General features: G+C 45.0%; 1 protein-coding gene across 2 annotated transcripts in view; it reads left to right on the plus strand.

Moving 5' to 3' along the window:
* CHMP4B (charged multivesicular body protein 4B) overlaps positions 1-18,507 on the plus strand; it is a 54,930-nt gene extending 36,423 nt beyond the window's left edge. For both annotated transcript variants that reach the window (XM_058685337.1, XM_058685339.1), the window contains exons 2-5: positions 12,707-12,884; positions 15,114-15,228; positions 16,312-16,438; positions 17,640-18,507. In XM_058685337.1, the coding sequence (XP_058541320.1) occupies positions 12,707-12,884; positions 15,114-15,228; positions 16,312-16,438; positions 17,640-17,704 (485 nt within the window). In that variant the 3' untranslated portion in view covers positions 17,705-18,507. The remainder of the gene's footprint in view (positions 1-12,706; positions 12,885-15,113; positions 15,229-16,311; positions 16,439-17,639) is intronic.
* The last annotated feature ends 3,691 nt before the right edge of the window (positions 18,508-22,198 follow it).

Genomic DNA, 22,198 nt, shown 5'->3' on the forward strand with positions numbered 1-22,198 from the left:
AGCTTAACCAGCTGAGCCACCCAGGAGCCCCAAGGCAAGACCTTTCTGAATACTCTACCCAAAGCCCCATGAATTGTGAAGTTTTCTAGTATGGCTGAGGAGCAGGTACTGTAACCAGCCCCATGTGAGCACCTGATACTGTCCTCTCTAATCCTTTTGAGTGGTTCTTTCCCTGATCACTGATCAGTATTTTGCTGAATACTTGAGAGGGCTCTCTACAGATCTTCAAGAGTTTGTGTTTTGTGTTCTCTTTCTCTCTCCCTTCTCCCCTCTCTCCCCCTTCCAGCTTTGTCTTCTCTGGTACTGTGTCTCCTGTGAACTCTAGCCACTTTGGTCTTTCTAGACTCTTAGCTCTATCTCATCAAGTCAGGAAGCCTGCCAGACTCTGCCTGGTTTCTCTCCCTGCACAGAGGCCTAGGAAACTCTCAAAGCAATAAACTAGGGGAGTTGTCACCTAGTTTATTTCCCATCTCAGGGATCACTGACCTTTTTTTACCTGATACCTTGTGTCTTGAAAATCATTTCATTTTTCTTAAGTAGGAGGTTAAGTTTTAGGTAGTCCTTACCGTTTTATCTTGGCTGGAAGCAGAAGGAATATGGATTTGGATCCTGACTCTGCCAGTTATTCACAAGCATTGAGAGGTTAACAAGTTACTTAATCTCTCCAGCTTAAATCTCCTTATCTATAAATGGACTAAGACTAATTCCCTATTGTGAAGATTAAATGAAGGAATAAAATACAAGGCTGCAAACAGGTGTTAGCTCAGGTATGTGTATAAAGAACTCAGGATCAAGGTTCGAGGTCCATCCACCCATTTGGAATTGAGAAGAGGAGAGAAAGGATCCAGAAAAACCCAAGAATAAATGATTATGGGAACCAGAGACCCTCTAGGGTATCTTTTTTTTTTTTTTAAGTTTATTTATATTTATTTTGAGAGAGAGAGAGAGGATTAAGGGGCAGAGAGAAAAGGAAGAGAGAGAGAATCTCAAGCAGTCTTCACACTGTCATCACAGAGCCCAACATGGGGCTTGAACTCATGACCCATGGGATCATGACCTGAGCCAAAATCAAGAGTCAGACGCTTAACTGACTGAGTCACTCAGGTGCCCCTCTAGGGTATCTTCTAAGACTGACAGGAGAGAGCCATTTCAGAGAGAGGACGTCAGCAGTGCCAGAACTTACAAAGAAATGGAGAGTGAGGGCTTCTGGCTTTACATTCTAACTGTAATTACCTCTTCTTCCTGAATGATGTGTATGAATGACATTTGTGGCTAGTTGTTGAATATGAATGCTGACTTCTTCTCCCCAGCTGGAGCAGCTGAGTTCAGATGCCAGAAGGAGTCTCTGATTTTTCTAGCACAGTTTGTGAAACCAGTTGAAAGAAATACTGCTAATTTTATTGGACAGAGAAAACTTCATTATGCAAAATACTCAGGAAATGGAGAATATTGATGTTAATTACAGTTTCAAGATCACACAGGGTCAATCAGAAGAAACCTTTGTATTTGTTTTAATCAATTACTAGAAATTTCAGAACTATATAGGTTCATACATTGTTAGAGCTGGAGGAACACCTTAGAAGAAGCATTTAATCCATCCTTCTTATGTGCTTGATGAAGAGTCTGAGCCCTAAAAGGGGCGTTGCTCAGGGACGTAATTTGATCATGGCAGATTTAGATCTAGAAGCTAGATCCATGATCACAGGACCCATGTTCCAGGTTCTGTCTAGACATAAGTCTTCTCAAGAGTAGTGGAAGGAGCACTGTCCCAGGGGACAGGGTACCTGGCTTGGATTTTTCTTAGCCATTACCTCTAACTTTGTGACTTTGAACAAGTTGTTGAACCTTTGGTTGCCTGTCTTTAGATTAGGAATAACCTTAACTGCCTGAAGGTAAGGGATTGTTCCAGATAACTCGTAACTGTTTACTCCAGACCTAAGATGAATGTCTAGTGTTATGGGGTAGTCAGGACATGTGTATGAATAACATGGCCATGTATATGTTAGTGGAAAGTGGTGGGCACTGAGGTGAACTAGAGAGTGTGTGCCCTTTCTAAAAGGATAGCTGCTACTTAGTTATGTTGGATTGTTGCCAGAAAAATTGCAGTATCGAAAGGAAGCCAAAAATCTGGATATTTGTGTGAAATATGTAACATTCAAATTTATGTATTAAGACATGGGACAACCAAGACATATCTGTGGGCTGCATGGGTACTCAGTTTCCGTTTCTGACAGCTGCTTAAATAAAATTCTGTGCCCTGACCAGCATACAGAAAAGAACCTTGACCTAGGATCCCAAAGCACAGGCTGTCTGACTGTGGCCCTCAATAACTAAAGGCAGATCACTTTCCTTCCTGGGATCCTAGTACCCCCATCTGGCCCTGAGTTACCCTTGTCACAAGAGTTACTCTCTGGATGTTTGCTGTGTCTGGGAACTGAAATGGGGCTTCTTCCTGCCTGAATTGAACCCAGCTGCAGCAGAACCCGGAAAAGCCATCAGCTGCCCTTTTTGGAACAAAAGGGAGCAGCCTCACAGGCCTTTGCACTGCTACCCTGGGTGGACTTCCCTTGGCCATCTTTTCTTCTTGCTTATGGCCTAGGCCACTCCCACTGACCTAGTCTGGAACAGTCTATTGCTTACTCTGAGTCTTTGCTACTTCCCCTCAGATGTAGTCACAAGGGGAGGTCCTAGGCTCACTGTCACTTAAACAGGCCCCTGGACTCTGGTTTTAAATTTCTAGGCATTGGGGCGCCTAGGTGGCTCAGTTGCTTAAGCGGCCAACTTCAGCTCAGGTCATGATCTCACGGTTCATGGGTTTGAGCCCTGTGTTGGGCTCTGTGCTGACAGCTCAGAGCCTGGAGCCTGCTTTGGATTCTGTGTCTCCCTCTCTGCCCCTCCCCCGCTCACACTCTGTCTCTCAAAAATAAATAAACGTAAAAAAAAGAGAAAAATTTAAAGTTCTAAGCATCATGGGGTGCCTTGGGGTTGTGAGTTTGAGCCCCATTTTGGGTATAGAAATTACTGCCCCTCCCCTGCTCATGCTCTGTTTCTCTCTGTCTCTCAAATATAAATACACGTTTTAAAAAATTAAAAAAAGAAATTAGTTTAAAAAATAAAATAAATACAAATAAAGTTCTAGGCACTCCACTGGGAGTTCATACAGGAAAAAAAACATAAGCAAGTGACAGAAGTTTGAGAAACTTTACCAAGTTCTTATAGCTATGGTCCCTGGGTCTTCTAGAATATAGAGGGAAGGTCATTTTAGGTTCTGGGGAAAAGATCTAGAGGATATTATGGGTTGAGAGGACAGAGGGCAGAGCCCACTGGCCTCAGAAGAAATGACAGGGCAAAGTTGGGCATTATGAAGTACCCCCATCTCTTTTCCTTGTGTCAGTGCTATTAGGGGCACAGAAGTGTGGGTTCCACTCTTTAGGAGCATGTGGTCTAGGGAAGACACAGGGCAGGCATGAGGGAAAAGATATTCTTTTTTTTTTTTAATGTTTATTTATTTTTGAGAGAGAGAGAGCACATGTGAGTAGGGGAGGGGCAGAGATACAGGGAGACAGAGGATCCAAAGCAGGCTCCATGTTGCAAGAGAGCCTGATGTGGGGCTCAAACTCATAAACTGTGAGATCATGACCTAAGCCGAAGTCAGACGCTCAATCAACTGAGCCACCCAGGCACCCCGAAGCAGATATTCTTTAAAACAGAAAACCACTCATTACAATCTCCCCATTTATGTAGAATTGCCAACCTAAATGCAGAGGAGCTAATAAAATGGTTGGACTTTAGCACATGTGCCTTTAACCAATTTAAAATCCAGTAGGAAAAAAAATTGTCTTTTCAGCCAAAGGCTTTTACTGCCTACCCTCATGGATTACCAATTAGTCAAGTGTTTCTGGGCAGACTGAGCTGCCTCTGGATGCCTTTGGTGCCAGGCTACTAGCTTGTGGAATCTGTTGTGTGGGGAAGGCACAGGAGGCTCTCAGATCCCCAGGCTCAGGCAAAAGCAGGCCACCTGCCTTCTCAGTGCAGGGTATATAGATGTTCTCCCTGGAGTAAGAACACACTCTTTGCAGATAGGCAGCCTGGCATTGATCTCAGGCCTCTCACTGTGTAACCATATGACTTGGGCAGGTGTTAAACTCTTTGAGCCTCAATTTTCATATCGGTCAATGGGGCAATAACAGTACCCACTTTATAGGGTTCTTGGGAGGATCCAGTCAACATGTAAAGCACCAGTCATGGTGCCTGGCACCCAGGAAGCCACTTATAAATGTTAGCTGCTGTTCTCTATTATATTTTGCTCACTGATCCACAGCTGCAACCCTTTCTTGGAGAGATGCACTGGGCTAAGGGGAGGAACAGGATAGAGAAAAGAAGACACAGAGATTCCCCCGAGAGAATGTCAGGCATAGGCAAGAAGAGAGAGGCAGAAATTTAAAGAAATGAGCAAGATGGAGAATGCTCGCATTTATTGAGTATTTTCAGAGAGATTATCTTTCTCATTCATCTTTGGGGTAGTGTTATCCATTTTCCATTTGATGAAGAGGTGAAATTACTTACCGCAGTCCAGCGTCAGAGCCAGGATTCTGCCACCAAGCCTCACAGTCTTTTCTTTGTGCCCCTTGCCACTACACATCAACCAGGACCAAGGATGATGAAGCTTATGTTGGCTAAGTAATCAAGGTGGTTTTAAATTTTTTTTTCCCCCAAGCTATCCTTTTTTTTGGAGGGGGGGAGTAGGTGGTGATCGTGGTGGTTCTCTTTCTGTTAAAACAGGCTCTGAGAATTCCTGCAGTTAAGAATAATACCAATGACCACTTATTAAGCACTTGGCATGTCTGGCCCTGTGCCAGGTGCTTCACAAACATATCTCATTTTAATCCTCACAGTGATTCTATGAGATGAATATTATTATCTGAGGATTAGTGAAATTCAGTAATTTGCTCAGAGTTTACTTGATAATGGAACTGAAACTCACAGCTGAACTGCTAGACTCTCTAAATGACCATGTTAACTTGACATGACCCAGCATTTCCTGAGCTTGTTTGAAGGTGTCTTATCCTGCCTTTATCTGACTTTTGCAGAACATATTTTCTATGTGCTCTTTAAATGATTTGGAACAATTTGATACTCTGTTAGATTGTTGATTGGGGGACTTATTTCTTTCATCTTTGTCCCGTTAAGCAGATAAGGGGCTTCTCTCTGTCTCTCTAGGATTTTTCCTTGCAGTGAGTACTGTACTCCCTGTGTGTTTGCTGATGAAGTCAGCAGGGTTTCAGACTCCACTTTCCTGGTCATACACAAGTACTTATTTTACCATCTCTAAATGGAGTGCATTAGCTCCCAAGCCACGGAGAGCAAATTAGGGGAACGGGGAGATACATCACAGAGAAGGAGGCTGCTCTGAAAAATGCTGCCTGTACCTCTCGCTTGTACTCTAGCCGTGTGGGCTTAATAAATACAACATTCCAAGGCTTTTGCAGGATGAGGCCCTCTTTTTCACAGTTGAGCCTGAGATATTGAGTGATGATGATGAACACAAAACAGCCTCTGTTTGGGCTTAAAGGCACATTTGGGTTTCTGAGACCTTTCTGTAGCCCCTGTAGACCTAGGCTATTGCTATTCCTGCCACTTCTATACAGGGTAGAGAAATGAGAGCCCATCCAGGCCCCTTTTTCTGCAGCTGTGGACAGGATCCACAGCATCCATGTAGGGAAAATATTATGGAACCAGGAAGATGTTACACCTTTTTTCCATTAATTTTTCTTTTTCTTCTAACTGAGGACTTAGGAGAGAATATTGGTAGCTTTATTTATTTTTCAAGATTTTATTTTTAATCTCTACACCCGAGATGTGTTCACACTCACAACCCCAAGATCGAGTTGTGTGCTCTACCGACTGAGCCAGGCAGGTGCCCCCAGCATGAGCTTTTAAATGAGGTTTGCAAAGGGCAGAATTTGGAAATTGGATGGAAGACCATTAGGAGATTGTTTTCCTTATGGTGGGGAAACTGCTGGTTTACTTGTAGCAACTTGATTTGGAGATAAGAGAGTCAAGGTGGTAGAAAGAGCCCTGGCTGCAGACCTGGGTTCTGGTTCTTTCTTTAATTCCCTATATGATCCTGACAAGCTGTGTCACCTTTTCTGGGCATCATTTTTTCTCAGTTCTCTAATGAGACAGGTTGGACATAAGTATTTCTGTGAGTTCTTCAAGCATGCAGCCTTCCCCCTTTTGATGCCAAAGTTGGAACTCATTTGGTCGGGTCTGGTGGGACATCTGATGCCATGGGGTGCAGGGATGCTTACTAATAACCATCCCTGCAGGAGGATGGCTTTCTTTGACATTGGTGATCAACTGGGTTGTTTTGACTTTGGGTCTTTTCTTGCCCACATACACAGAGTAGATGACAGGTAACCCCAGCCGTGACTAGTGGCTTAAAGGCCAAATGTGGTTTTCTTGGCTGAGGGTATCCTGAACAACTGACGCTTTACTCATGGGCATGATGAGCAGGGAGCATCTGAATGATGGCTGGAGGCAGGCAAAGCAGGGCTCCCTCAGCTTCACTTAGCTGCCTGCCTGCCAGTAGCCCTGCCATGATCAGACTGCTGAGTGTTCTTCAGAATTCCCACTTAGTGTTGCATCTATGTGTAGGTGTCCTCTGGAGTATGTTTGTGTTTGCTGTGTAGTTCATGCTGAGAGTGGGAAAGGAACTGCACTCTCCTCCTTCCCTCCTAGTCCGTGTATCTTTTGCTTGATGAATTCAGATGTGGAATCTTGGGTCTTTGAAAGGACTGTAGACACCATCATTCATTCATTCCGTGAGAGGTTATTAGTAGGCCCTCCTTCCAGCCATTGCCTAAATCTCTCTGTATTAGTCACTAAGCATACAATTACGACTTTTTAGCATCCGTAGAGATGCCCTGGGCTCATGGCCCCTATATTGAATGCCCCCAGATCAGAACAGGCAAACTTGCCCTCCTTAGCAACTCTTCAAAGAGAAGTCAGATCTGCCTTTGCCTAAGAGAAAGGAGCATCCTATCTAGTTGTATTGAATTGATGTGTTCTCCGAAAATGGTTTCTGTACTGTCACTAGCAGGTGCCTTACAGAAGGAGTTTCCAGTCCTGGGTGAATGCATTTTCAACTGCTCTCTTTCATAGGGTATCTCTTCTGTATTTTTCCTCCAAATAGCTGTTTAGAGTGTCTAATGAAGCAACTGTCTGGAGACCAATGTTTATTTCAACATGGTTGGAATTGTTTTTGCTTCAGCTTTCAGAGCCAATAAAGCTGGTTATTAGATTCTGTAATTGCTGCTGTAATTACTCTCTTGGAACCGGCAAAGGCATAATTAAATATGGAGATTCCAAGGACTATTTTTTTCCATCTAAAAGCAACCTCTTTAACTTCTGTTGGCCTGAGTTAGATTTTAGTTGTTTGTTGTGTTGTTCTTAAAATTTTGTTTTATTTTAAGTAGGCTCCACATCCATTGTGGGGCTTGAACTCACGATCTTGAGATCAAGAGTCACATTCTCCACCAACTGAGCCAGTCAGGTGCCCCTAGATTTTAGTCGTTAAAGCTGCTGTGCTTATGAATGACGCTAGGGTTCTTTGGCAGAAAAGGGATTTCTTTGGACACCTCTTTATTTGGTTTAGATAAACTCCTTGTTAACCCAGTACTTTTTTTTCCCTTTACCCCCCATTTTATTGAGATATAATTGACTTAACATTGTATCAGTTTTAGGTATACAACATAATGATTTGATGTATGTGTGTATTGTGAAATGGTTACCACAGTAAGTTTAATATCCATCACCTCACACAGTTTGTTTTTTCTTGTAATGAGAACCCAGTACTGTTTTTGTTTTTGTTTTTTAACCCAACCGTTAGGAATTTAGAGACCTATAAAGTAAGACATTAAGAGTCAGCATATATTTATGTAAAACATTGTGTTTGGCCCTTTAAACTTTGGCTACTTAGAAGTAAATTTCTGGGGGCACCTGGGTGGCTCAGTTGGTTAAGCCTCCAACTCCTGGTTTTGGCTCAGGTCATGATCTCACTGTTCGTGAGATTGAGCCCCACATTGGGCTCTGTGCTGACATTGTGGAGCACGTTTGGGATTCTCTCTCTCTGCCCCTCACCTGCTCATGCAGGCACACACTCTTTCTCTCTCTCTCTCTCCAAGTAAATAAACATTTGGGAAAAAAGGAGAAAAAAGAACTAAGTTTCTGTGGTCAGAAATAAGGTTGGGATGGATGATATTTTACTTTTAAGTGTAACTATGCAGGAAAAGTAGCACTTTGCTCCTTTAATTTGGCCTAAGTTATACTTCACCACTGTGCCACACTGTTTCTAAGATAACAGGGTAGTTTAAGTGCTGTGAATATTTATGTTTATATATCTTGTAGCCCAAATGGTGACCCCATGTCTAATTTCAAGATTACTTTACTCATGAACTATGTATGAAGGGAGAAAATGAATTAAGTACCCCTTCTCTTTGAAATTTTTAACTGGTTGAGAGGTACACACAGGATTAGATTGGGATAGATAAATCAAATGTCCTGCCAGACACCATCCTGGAGAGTTTGCTACATGGAGAGGAAGAGACTGTGTGAACCCTGCAGGCAGAATGGGAACCCTGGAGAACAAGGCTCTGCTCAGGCCTTTTTTCTAGTCTCAGGACACACTTTTCAGTGAGAAGAGAGGGTAGGGCATGTGATTATAGAAGTTCCTGCAGGAGGAATGCAGGGAAAGAATCCTGCCAAATGGTCATTTTAGCCAGTGTTTCGATGAGACGTTATCATTTCTCCTTTGAGTCAGAAGTACACAAGTGATAAAATGTGGGTGCATCACACATGAAGAACCTTGCATAAAATATATGAAAAATTTAAATACAGATGAAATTAGAGATTCGGTTTAATACGTATGAAGCACTTACTATGTACTAGCCACTGTGCTGGTCTGTAAACATGAAAAATATAAACATTTCATTCATGGGGGACCCTTGCTTACCTCCCTGGTATGTTTGGGTATTTGCTTCCATATCATTTATCGCTTAGAGAAGTTTAGAAGTAGGGTGGAGATCAGAGAAATGTAAGATTAGCATGTAAGGAGTCACTGCCAATTGAAAATCTAGTAGAAAAAAAGTTAAAGCAGTTCTAAATCTGTGATGTTAATAGGGAAAGAATAACTTTGATTTTAAAAATCAGAATGTGGGGCGCCTGGGTGGCTCAGTTGGTTAATTAAGTGTCCAACTTCGGCTCAGTCACAATCTCACAGTTTGTGGATTTGAGCCCAGCATCAGGCTCTGTGCTGACAGCTCAGAGCCTGGAGCCTGCTTCGGATTCTGTGTCTCCCTCTCTCTGCTCCTCCACTGCTCATGCTGTGTCTCTCAAAAATAAATAAACGTAAAAAATTTTTTAAAAAATCAGAATGTATGGGGAAGTTGGTGCTAAACCATTCATGGACGACCTGCTTCTTTCTGGGTTGGGGTTTTGTATGTAGCAGAACAGCTCCCTCGCTGCCATCTGTTGAAAGTCAGCCCTCAATACAAGAGTTCATTAAAAAAAAAAAAAAAAAAGGAAGAAGAAGAAAAAGAAGAAGAGATTTGTTTTTAAACTGAAAACAAAACAAAAAAAATCAGAATGTAGCTGACTGTATAAAATCAAGGCCTCTGCTATACTCAGGGCACCGAAAAGCAAGGCAGATGTGTCATCTCATTGTTCATGCTTAAGAACTGTCCCAGTGTCACTTGCCATCATTCTGAGCCTGTGTGGGAAGAGCAGAGGCCTTGGGGTTTATGCAGACCAGTGGTTGAACCCTCCCCTCCACACAAAATAGCAGCGTGACTTGGATGAGTCGCTTCACTTTTCTCAGCTCCAATCTCTTTGTTAAGTAAGAAGGTGGCCAGGACTGCCACAACCATCTTGTTTACTTACCACACAGCAGCCAGTCAGACAACCTTGTTCACTTTACTCATGAACATGACAGACAAGTTTTTATAGGCTGGGGTATTCCGTGGGTGATGGGGATGGCTGAGGTGGACCTGGGAAAGAGGCATCTGTGGTCTGAGAAGGTTTGAGAATCATTTGTTGATTAGAATGTGTCTGAGTTTCTGTGGAAAGGCAGCATGGCACTAAAGAAAACACAAGGAAACAGCTCTGGGCCCTGAGCACTTACATACCAGGAGATCTTCCCTCTGTCGTGATGTTCATTGGCAAAGGGCTCCTAGAACCTGACCTGTGGTGAGAGCCCCAGTCCCTTGCAGGATCTTACTGGCTACATTAAATCACATGGAGGCTTTGTCTTCTGGGTACAGGTAGATGAGGGTTTTTAAGCAAAGGAATGATGTGGTTGGATTTGCACTCCCTCTTCTGTGTTTCCACGGTCTCCTTGACACTCTTTGCCGGACTAGATGACTCCTCCAGGGCAGGATCCTACCTTTTTCATTAAATGCGAGGTGCAACAGAATGGCAAAGCATGAACTTTGGAATTCCGCACTTGACTTAATCTCTTATGTCACTTACTACCAGGTAACCTGAGTTTGAACCTTTGTTTCCTCGTCAGCTAAAAAGGGTGGTCTTTTTTTTTTTTTTTAATTTTTTTTTTAACGTTTATTTATTATTGAGAAACAGAGAGAGACAGAGCATGAGCATGGGAGGGATAGAGAGAAGGGGAGACAGAAACTGAAGCAGGCTCCAGGCTCTGTGCTGACGGCTCAGCGCAGAGCCTGACGTGGAGCTTGAACTCACAAACTGCAAGATCATGACCTGAGCCCTGAGCCAAAGTTGGACGCTCAATCCACTGAGCCACCCAGGTGCCCCAGAGGGTGGACATTTCTACCTTAAAGAGTTGCCATTTTGTGAGGTACTTTTATAGCATGTATGACTTAGTATTAGCAGCTGAAGGGGTTCATTCAGAGGAGTCTTGGGGACACCTGGGTATGACTTGAAGTCATAGGCCATTCACACAGGAATCAAGGGAAATAGGTTGAATGGCTTGTCAGCATTTTTCTTTTTTTTAATGTTTATTTTTGAGAGGGAGGGTGCGCACATGGGGGAGGGGCAGAGAGAGAGGGAGACACAGAATCCAAAGCAGGCTCCAGGCTCTGAGCTGTCAGCACAGACCCTGACACAGGGCTCAAACTCATGAACTGTGAGATCATGACCTGAGCTGAAGTCAGACGTTTAAACGACTGAGCCACCCAGGCGCCCCATTTGTCAGCTTTTAAGTAGGCACATTTCATTGTTCTTCAGATTTTTTGCCGTTTTTCATTAGCCTGCTTTATGCTTTGGCTGGAGGAATTTTCCTGGTGGTTTTGTTTGCTGCTTTTAGAGGAAATGTGGACTGCTTATGTGCAGGCCAAGGCCATTTTCCCTTGGCAAATGGTTTTAAGGATGTAATCCTAGGCTAACAGGGAGCATGTGACATGTGGAGAAACCACAGCCCTGTAGGGAGGGCAGTTGCATGTCTCTGAGAGCCCACCAGAGATGGCTGTGGTCTGGAACTCAGGGACATGCGGAGTGTGTGTGTGGGTGCATAATATGTGTGTCCGTATGTGTCTAAGGCTAGCGCTGTCCAGGCCAAGGTAGGGCTGGGCAGCTTCCCGGACCCAGCCCATTTCTTATGTTTAAGTCTGTGGTGAGCCTTCTTTCTGGCTTTGATAACCATCTAAGATGTATACTAAAGATACTTTCTGGTGGAAAGCGGGGAGACAGTAAGGGGAACAAAGCCCGGGTTGAGAGTAGAGAGATGTGCTTTTGGCTCTTGCTCTGCCGCAAATGCACCTGGTCAAATTGCTTACCCTGACTGGATCCAGGAACAAATGATCCAGGAAGCATAGACAGATGCGTAGACAGAAGCATAGACATGCCAGGAGGCATAGACAGATGATGACATTGACTTGACCAAATGGTCAGACTCTAGATTTGTCCCTGATAGGGAGTTCTGTCTTTATTTTAGTTGTGTTTTGTTTTCTGTGATAGAGAATGCTATAGTAACCATCTTTAGGCATGAGGATTTTTGCTTTTGTTGAATACATTTCCAGAAGGAAATTACTGGGTCATAGGGCAGGAACATCATTATGGCTATTGCCATATGTTGCCATGTTGCTTTTCAGAAGCAGTGTATCAATTTACAGTTGTCAGCTATGGGTGAGAGAGCATTTTAACCCCAACTGGTCCAGTATTTAGTATAGTAATTATTTATTGTTTTTATAATTTAGTTAGCATAAAATGATATTTTAAAAGCTGCTTTATAATAATTAGAGGTGCTGTTTTCTGGGTGTCCGCTCTGTTTAATGTTGTGCTAGGTGTTTACATATATTATCTCATTTACTCCTCACAGTGAACCTATCAGGGAGGCACAGTAGCTCACCTAAGTCTGTGAGCTGGGGTTTGAACCTAAGGCAGTATGGCCTCAAAACGCAGCCTCCATCTGGGTGCCTCTCCATTCTTTGACTTGTGGGGTGTGGTTACACAGTGTGAACTTTTGCTTGTGTGCTTTGCTGCATTTTGAAGTATGTGAATTTTGTATAGTTTTTTTAGAAAATTGAATGTGCTCTTTGCATAGAAGAGATTATTAACCCTGTGTTATAGTGAAAGCAGCAACTGAGGTGCGTCTACTATAATTAGGGAGAAGACTCAAGTGAACTCGAAGATATTCTGATCTGGGCTCTCTGAAACCCTATTTTCTCCCCCCATGCAGCTGCCCTCCAGGCACTGAAGCGCAAGAAGAGGTACGAAAAGCAGCTGGCGCAGATCGACGGCACACTATCAACCATTGAGTTTCAGCGAGAGGCCCTGGAGAACGCCAATACCAACACGGAGGTGCTCAAGAACATGGGCTATGCTGCCAAGGCCATGAAGGCTGCGCATGACAACATGTACGTGGTCACCCACTGGTGGGGTGGGCACCGTGTGGCAGGGCAGTGCTGGCCCTAGAATGCCTCAATCCCAGGACAACGCCTTAGGCAACCCCTTGACTTACCCATTCAAACATCTGAATTTGTATTAATTTGCATTCTTTTTTGGAACTCCTAAAATGGATCCTGTATTCTGTTGCCTATAGAAGCAGATCACATGGAATGAAACTGTATTTCTGAGTAATTCAGAGTTAACTGTGATGAGCAGAGTTTCTTGCTGGAAAGGTCCTTAGAAAGTCCTCTTGCCCAGGCCTCTGATTATCAAGGGGGATGCTGTGTCCCAGAGAGGGGAAGTGACTTGCCCCGGGTTATATGTGAGCTTGGATAGAACTGGGATTAGAATCACTGTCCAGGGCTTTTTCCTGATGCTGTAGGGATCCTGAAAAGATTGGTGCTTCTGAGGACTTTGGATCTCACTGTTTTTACATCTGCTTTCTTTTTTTTTTTTTTTTTTTTAATTTTTTTTTTTCAACGTTTTTTATTTATTTTTGGGACAGAGAGAGACAGAGCATGAACGGGGGAGGGGCAGAGAGAGAGGGAGACACAGAATCGGAAACAGGCTCCAGGCTCCGAGCCATCAGCCCAGAGCCTGATGCGGGGCTCGAACTCACGGACCGCGAGATCGTGACCTGGCTGAAGTCGGACGCTTAACCGACTGCGCCACCCAGGCGCCCCTTTACATCTGCTTTCGATGGAATTTTCTGGCTCCCCCCTTGCTCTGTCTTTGGCTGTCATATTAACAATGTTCTTGGGGCGCCTGACTGGCTCAGTAGATAGAGCATGCAACTCTTGATCTCTGGGTTGTGAGCTTGAGCCCCATGTTAGGCCTAGAGATTACTTTAAAAAATATATCTGTAAAAACGATGTTCTTGACCTCAGCAATCCTTCCCTTATGTGGCTACTACTCACATACAGTGGCCTAAGAAACTAGATAGCTACCCTTGTTATAGTTGTAATTAAAGGCCAGAGTAACACTAGACTACAAATGAGAGCCTCTCCCATGAACAAAATTCTGCATTTGTTGCAGTGCTTGGACTTGGATCATATATTTGGGTACTTGAAGCCCTTTTTTACTTCCTTGGGGTACTTAGCCATGTTCTAGAACAGGGTTTGGCAAGATGCCTCCTATGGGCCTGCCACCTATTTTAGTAAATAAAGTTTTATTGGAACACAGTTGTGCCCATTAAGTTACATACTGTCTATTTGGCTGCTTTTGTGGTATACAGCAGGTTTGTGACAGAGTTTGTATGGCCCACAAATTCTGAGATACTTGCTCTTTGGTCCTTTATGGAAAAAGTCTGCTGATCTCTGCTCTAGAAATGTGGGGTTGCAGGAAAAGTAGCCTTTAAATAAGTGAAGTATTGGGGCACCTGGGTGGCTCAGTCAGTTAAGCGTTTGACTTTGGCTCAGGTCATGATCTCACGGTTTGTGAGTTCAAGCCCCACATCAGGCTCTGTGCTGACAGCTCAGAGCCTGGAGCCTACTTTGGATTCTGTGTCTTCCTCTCTCTCTGCCCCTCCCCAACTCATGCTCTGTCTCTCTCTCTCAAAAATAAATAAAATATTTTAAAAAATTTCTATGTTCTCCAAGATGCCCAGCAGAGAGCACGTCTCAGTGAACCACTATGTATACTTTGAAATATGTGTGTGTTTATTATATTATTTATAAGATTGATAGTATATAGAAAATAATTCTATATGTTTGCCTTTCTTTTGGAGCCTGGTGGAGGCTCATAAGTGGATTTGAGAACTGTCAAGTGGCACAGCTATATTTTATGATTTGTGATTTTATCTCCCCCTGTGCGGTGTTAGAGTTGCCCTCGAGCTTGAAGAAGAGCTTACTGGCCCAGGAGTTAAAGTCCTGTAGTCTCATTTGACATGTTTATTACTAGCTTACATGAGAGATCATGAATGTGGCATCTAACTTTGCTAAGCCTTATTTCCTTAGGGTGTTGGGAGTAGATGATGTCTAAGAATACTTCCATCCTCTTGATTCTGCGCTTCTCTGTTTTAAAAGGGGAAGGAAGACAATAAAGACAAAAAAGTAATTCTTCACAGGGAGTAATAATAGTGGGTATAGAGGGTAGCACTAGGAAGCAGATTGTGTGCAGTGGGGTTTCTCTTCCTGCCTCGTAGGCCCTCTTCACACAGACTGAATGTCTAATATTACATCTGTCCATCTCATTTGAAGGGACATCGATAAAGTTGATGAATTAATGCAGGACATTGCTGACCAGCAAGAACTTGCAGAGGAGATTTCAACAGCTATTTCAAAACCTGTAGGATTTGGAGAAGAGTTTGATGAGGTGAGTGGTTTCATGCAGTTCTCACAAGTTCCACAAATGACACCCAAGCCACCTTTTGATGTGCTGTTGAAGGCTCTCCAGTAGGGTGTATGTGGTTTGGAAATCACCAGTTCTCATCCCTCCAGAGACTTGGACATAAACAGGGCATGGTATTAACTCTCCCTAATTCTGGATTTTTAGAGATGCTTTCACTCTTTGGTGTAGAAGTTTAGGTTGAGTAGAGGAACCTTCATAGGGACTCCTCAGCAGGCTTCAGGTCAGTAATTGGTTTCAGTAAATAATTATCTTACACCTTTCATGGTGGACCCTAGGCTCAGAGCTGTGGCAACTGAGGTGACCATTCCCTGGTACAGGATTTGCCCTCAGGCAACTCTGATTTGAGGTAAAGATGAAGCCAAGGAAGGAGCATTTATATCTGACCCCTGAGGGATCCATCTGGAACTCGGCCACCTGCTGGTTTCTGCTGTAGCAATTGGGATCTTGGGTCTCTTAGCTTTCTAAAATCCAATAACAGGCCCTGTTGAAGGTATTTCGTTCTGTGTTAGATTTGAGGCCACTGAAGGTGAGGTCCTCTCCACTGGACCTCTTCATGCTGATTCCCACGGTGTAGCTGACAGTACAGCCTGTGGCTTTCACCTGTGGCTCCCAGCACCAGGGTTTTCATGTTGTCAGACTAAAATTTGATGGACTAGTCAAGTCAATTTCAATTCAGCAAGTATTCCTGAACATTCATGGAGTGTGCCCAGTTCTGAGATAAAGAAATAGGAATGAAAATACATGATCCCTTCTCTGAATCGCTTCTCGGCCTTTTGGCTAAGATCAAGTGTATAATCCCTTCTCTCAAAATGCTGACAGCTAGTGCAGAACCCTGGATATAGACTCCATAACTGCTTGCTGGTGTGTTAGCTTCACCAGTAGAACCATGTTTAGGGTTTGAATCACAGAGTGTGGACCTGGAGTTCATCTCTCTTCTGACCATCTTCGAAGGGGTATGTGTCCCCTGAGCCATCAGGAAAGAGGTACTGCTGCAGGGGCTAGGATTCCCAGGGACATCTCTCTTACTCTTGTGTTTCCTTTTACCAGGATGAGCTCATGGCAGAATTAGAAGAACTAGAACAGGAGGAGCTAGACAAGAATTTGCTGGAAATCAGTGGACCCGAAACAGTCCCTCTACCAAATGTTCCCTCTATAACCTTACCATCAAAACCCAGTGAGTACTTCTTACCCAGTCATGACATATCCCTGATGCCATGTGGTGGTGTCAGTTTGGGTCCTGAGTTTGCCCAGGATTGAGAACCACATAAAATCTGTTCTGACGGCCATAGAGACAACGTCACCTGTGTTTTCCTAGTTTTTCTCTAGAACAGTGTTTTTTAACCTCGGCATTATTAACACGGGTAATTCTTTGGGTTGGGGGAAGGGGGTTGTTTTATGCACTATGGATGTTTATGCAGCACCCCTGGGCTCTGTCCTCTCCAAGGTGTGACAACCAGAAATGTCTCCATACTGCCATATGTCCCCTGCAGAGTATGTGGGGGGTCACCCCCAGTTGAGAATTATTATTCCAGAATGATTTTTCCTATGTCACCAAACAAGACAAAGCTCTAGGCACTGGGAGAAGATGTGAGAGTTTAATTCCAGGATAGCTCTTACTCCGTCTAATAGCCTGTTCTGTGCACACCTATAAAAACTTAGGGCCTCCGAGGCAGCCACTGTGGGAAGGAAACTTCTTTGGCTTTTTTTAGAGACCTGGTTCTATAAAACCTTCGTTTCCTTCTGCCTGCTCCTTCTTCCCCCTCCCTCCTCCATTTTTCACCCTTGGTAGAAATATTCCACACCAGACTTCTAGAAAAGATATAGCAGTTTGATTTGTCATGGAGGGAGAACCCAGGGAGCAGTGTAACCAGGCTGTTGTCCTCTTACCCTCCCACATACAGAGAAGAAATGGTCCCCCAAGTTGAGTCAGCAGCCTGTGGTGGGTTCAGGCAAAGGGGGTCCACATCCACACACTGTTTAAGGGGCACTAGTGGGTGTGGAGAGGTGGTTCAAGCCACTTAATGTGGAGGGGGAGTGCTGGCAAGGATTAGATCTCCTCTGGGGTTCTTCCTTGAATGCTCTGGATGGAAGCCTCACCTGAAGTCTGACAGACTCTTAGTGTAGAATCCTTCTTGTTTTGCCTGGCCTCAGTGCTGGTGGAGGGGAGGTGCTGGGAACTGGTATGCCTGTTATCAGGAGTTTTATGCTGCAGCTTTCAGGCACAGAGAAACAGTCTGCTGATAGCTTGGCCACGAGGCTGGGTGTGAGGGCAGGGCTGTTTTATAGACATGATGTGGCACAGCCCTGGCACCCAGCCAGAATGTGTTGAGAGCACTGTAACCAGCTTCTAAGTAGCCCTTTCTCTCTTTACACAGCCAAGAAGAAGGAAGAAGAAGAGGACGACATGAAGGAATTGGAGAACTGGGCTGGATCCATTTAACTGGTCCAATGCGGGCTGGGCCCAGACAGACTCTGGTGGCCTGTGCAGCGGGCAGGCATGTGCGTGTGTGGGGCAGGCAGGACATGGTGCAGGCAGGTTCCATCGCTCCTGAATCTCCCTCCAAAGCAGTAGGGCCACATCACTGCTCACTCTCTGCATAGCATGGTCTGCACCCAGCGGGATGGGGAGGGGGGTGGGGGGTGGGGGGTGGGTGGGAGGTGCCTGCTGTTTATAATGTTGAATTTCTGTAAAATAAACTGTATTTGCAAATCCAACATTGAGCTTCTGGACTACGCTAACTCCACTGCTGAACCTCAATGGAAAGGGTCGACCGTGTGCAGTTGAAATGATCTGAAAATGTAGCCTCTGTCCTTTTAAGTCAGTTGACTCGTCGCACATCTCTGTGAGACTTGTATGGTACTGGCAGAAGAGTCGTTTTTTAAAGCCATAGGCTTTTCCTTGTCCTTAGCTGTAATAATGCATCTGATTTGGGTTCCTTGAGAGCTGTATTTCTGTCCATCACCTGTATACTGGCCCCTGTGTTTACCACTCTGCCCACCCCTCACTCGTACTCCCCTGGTTTTTTGGAGTTTGTGACACTGATTTGAAATGAATGGTGTTCTTGAGAGCAAGTGAGATTGTAGAGTTAAATTCCAGCTATATACATTTTTCTAACATAGCTCTAAGGTCCTTGTTGCTGTTTGTGATAACTGATAGATAACTCATTGGAAACATGTGCATACATTTATATTCAGATGAAATTATGGTTTGCACTGTCTATTAAATATCTCAATTAATTTTCATACTTTGCTGTTGTGTTCAATCAATCTGTCATTTGCTTTGGGAGTTGACTCTTTCAAGGCTGGCACGGTATCCAGTGGAGCCTGTGGAAGCATATACGAGACTTGAGCATGACGTGCATCAACAGTCGGAACCAAAGAACAGAGTACGTCTTACTGGAAATGCATTTACGTTCTGGATGCCATGGATCCGTGGCCTTCATCTTGCTCAGGGATCGTCTGGGCACAGCTCAGGAGTGAATGGTTCTCGTGTAGTTCCATGGTCTTTCCTAGTTCTTCTCTGTTAGTGTCCATGAGCAATGCCAGCAGGACAGCAGAGCCTCCACCTTTTGGAAACCATGGTCTTCCCACTGACTAGTCCTACCTGGTGCATTGGGTTATTGAACCAATCTGATACATTGGTGCACTGAAGAAAATGGCCTTTCCCATGGAGAGAAAGTGTAGGGCAGTGACTGAGAATCTAGGACACAAGTGGTAGTCTCAGGTTTGCAGTGACTCACCATGTGACCCTGGCCTGGCCTCTTCCATTCTCTCTACCTTTCTTTAGTCTTATACCCCTAGAGAATCTGACAAACACTGTGGACCTTCTCCTTCAGAAAAGTGGACCTGGGGCGTCTGGGTGCCTCAGTCGGTAAAGCATCTGACTCTTGATCTTGGCTCAGGTCGTGATCTCACAGCTCATGAGTTTGAACCCCACATCGGGCTTCATGCTGACAGTGCAGAGCCTGCTTGGGATTCTCTTTCTCCCTCTTCCTCTGCCCCTCCCCCTCTCACTCTCTCTGTCTCTTTCTCAAAAATAAATAAACTTAAAAAAAATTGGACCTATGCATATTTGTTCTTAATTCTGAATGCCAATTGGCAGAATTTGAGAGGATCCCTTCTCTAATGCCCATCCCTAAACCTCTTAAGATTAAAATCAACCTGAGTTCACAAACACTGCCATTGCTCACTGGGTACAGTGGGGCAGGTTGCCCACTTACCCTGGATCTCATTTTCCCATCTGTGAAACAAGGGGCCGGGACTAGATCATCAGAGGTCCTATTTGTGAAGTTGCTGATGCCCTGTGCCTGCCTCCTCATTTCTCATCTTCCCTGGCTGCCACACTTAGGATTGAGACTTGACCACAGTGGCTTAAAAATTCATGACTTGTGGGGCGCCTGGGTGGCGCAGTCGGTTAAGCGTCCGACTTCAGCCAGGTCACGATCTCGCGGTCCGTGAGTTCGAGCCCCGCGTCAGGCTCTGGGCTGATGGCTCAGAGCCTGGAGCCTGTTTCCGATTCTGTGTCTCCCTCTCTCTCTGCCCCTCCCCCGTTCATGCTCTGTCTCTCTCTGTCCCAAAAATAAAAAAAAAAAAAAAAAAAACGTTGAAAAAAAAAAAAAAAATTCATGACTTGTATGGAGGGTGGGTCTGGCTATTCTCAGAAGTTCTTTCTTTCCACTTCAAGAAGAATCTAGTGGCAACACTTGCTGCCAGCTTCCACCTTCTCACCCTGCAGTTGGTGTAGCTCCTGGATGTCCTTTGGTGTGGGAAATCCAGAGTGGATATTCTTAAGCTTCTCATTAGTTGCCTCAGGGGCTTCTGACCCCAGGTCTGGATGAGGGGAACTCACAGACCCAACTGTCCAGCTCTGGCAGGCCTGAACCCAGGTCCAGGACAGTGTTTGGAGCTCCTCTGAGAAAGAGCTGCTTATTCCTGTTAGATGTGGGCTGTGGCAGGCCTGTGGGGTAGTGCTCAGTCATGCTTAGTCTCTCCTGCTCTCAGGAGGGTCTCAGTCCTACTGTGTCAGGATTCATTGGCTACAAGCTAACAGATGACTCAGATGACTGGTGTAAACCTTAAAGTCATCTACTTACCATTCAAAACTTACTCAACAAATACTTACTGAGCACCTACTGTGTGCCAGGCACTGTTCAAGGCAGGGAGAGTGCATGCAACAGACAAAGTCGCTGCCCTCAAGAGAGCTAGATTCTAGTAGTCTCAGGACAAGAAGTCTTGGGTTGGTGGAGGGTTGGATGGAAGGGCACTGGGGGAGTCTGGGTTGGAGGCAGTGCCTCAACCACGTCCTCCAGAACCAGGATCGTTGTATCCTTCTGCTCTGCCACCCTCCATACATTAGCTTTTCCTTACGGGGCTTGCTACCTCTTGATCCTTAGATGGCCTTTCATCACACACTTGGGATCTAGAAGGAGGATCAGCACTAGCCAGATTTTCTTTTGCGTCTGCCCATGTTAACAGGAGGCAAACCTTTCCCGGATGACTCCACACAAACTGTCCTTCTATCTCCTGAGCCACAACTGTTGCGTGGTCATTTCTTGTCGTAAAGGAGTCTGGGAAAGTGTATAAAAGGAATCTGGGACTGGACAAAAGGGTCCAATCCGGATCCTCCCGTTGGGCTGGGGGTGGAGCCTCCTTCTGTGAGCCCATTATTCTCTGTTAGGAAGAAAGAAGGAGGGATGGTTGCTGAATTAGGTGGCACCAAGTATCTACCACACAGGCAGACACCAAAAGGCAGATGTGAGATTAGCACCATCAATTTCTTCTAAAAAGCAAATCAGATCATGACGTATTCCTTTCAAACCCTTCAGTCTACCTCTGCTCTCTCCTCTTCTGTGTATTGGAATTACCCAGAGAGCTTGTGAAAAATTCAAGTGTATTGGGCCCCATCCCTGATCTGGGTAGGGATCCAAGAATTTACATTTTAACAAACTCCTTGGGCGATTCTGATGTAGGGTGGACGGGATCAAGACATCAGAATGGTTCACATGAACTTTCTGTGACCTGGCCCCCATTTTCACCTCTCCCCATGACTTCCCCATATTGTTATGCAGGATTTTGTCTCCTAGAATATGTGCTCTCTGCTTCCCAGCCTTTACATGGGCTCTGGTCCCTTGGCCTTCCTTTTCTGGGCACAGCTTTCCTCGTTCCCGCAGGCATTTGCTGCTTCATCCTCTGCTTCCCACTTCCTCCTCTTGTTAGGATTCCCCACTCTCTTACCAGACCGTGAGGTCATCACACTTCCTGGCCCCTAGATCTGCTTGGCACAGATCGGGCCTCAAGGATGTTTGCGTGAAAGCATGTATGGTCAGAGGGGAATGTGCTATTGACTGGGTGTGCCAGGAGGAGGTGGAATTGGGCTTGGGCTTGAAGAAGGAGTAAATTTTTTAAATTTACTTTAAGAGAGAGAGAGAGAGTGCCTGCACACATGGGTGAGGAGCAGAGAGGGGGAGAGAGACTCCCAAGTGGGCTCTGTGCTGTCAGCTGTCAGCACAGAGCCCAACACAGGGCTTGATCCCACAATCCCGCAAACCGTGGGATTCAGTGACCTGAGCTGAATCAGGACGCTTAACTGACTGAGCCACCCAGGTGTCCCAGGAGTGGATTTTTTATGTGTGCCTGTGATGGATGGGGCATTCTAGACCAAGGGAACCTTATGGGGGGAAACAAGAAGGCAGTGAAGTGAGGGCTGGCTCAGGAGGATTTGACTGGAGGAAGGGCTTGCTTGAGAAGAGGTAGAACTGGAGGGATAGGTTGGGGCTAGACTGAGATCTTGAGCATGAGATTGAGGGATCTACACAGTCCTCAAAAATCAGGCAGGGGGACGCCTGGGTGGCTCAGTTGGTTAAGTGTCCTGACTCTTAGCTCGGGCCTCAAGCTCTGTGCTGACAGCACGGAGACTGCTTGGGATTCTCATTTT

The sequence above is a fragment of the Neofelis nebulosa genome, chromosome 9 (assembly GCF_028018385.1).
Source record: "Neofelis nebulosa isolate mNeoNeb1 chromosome 9, mNeoNeb1.pri, whole genome shotgun sequence".
In the NCBI taxonomy this organism is placed as follows: domain Eukaryota; kingdom Metazoa; phylum Chordata; class Mammalia; order Carnivora; family Felidae; genus Neofelis; species Neofelis nebulosa.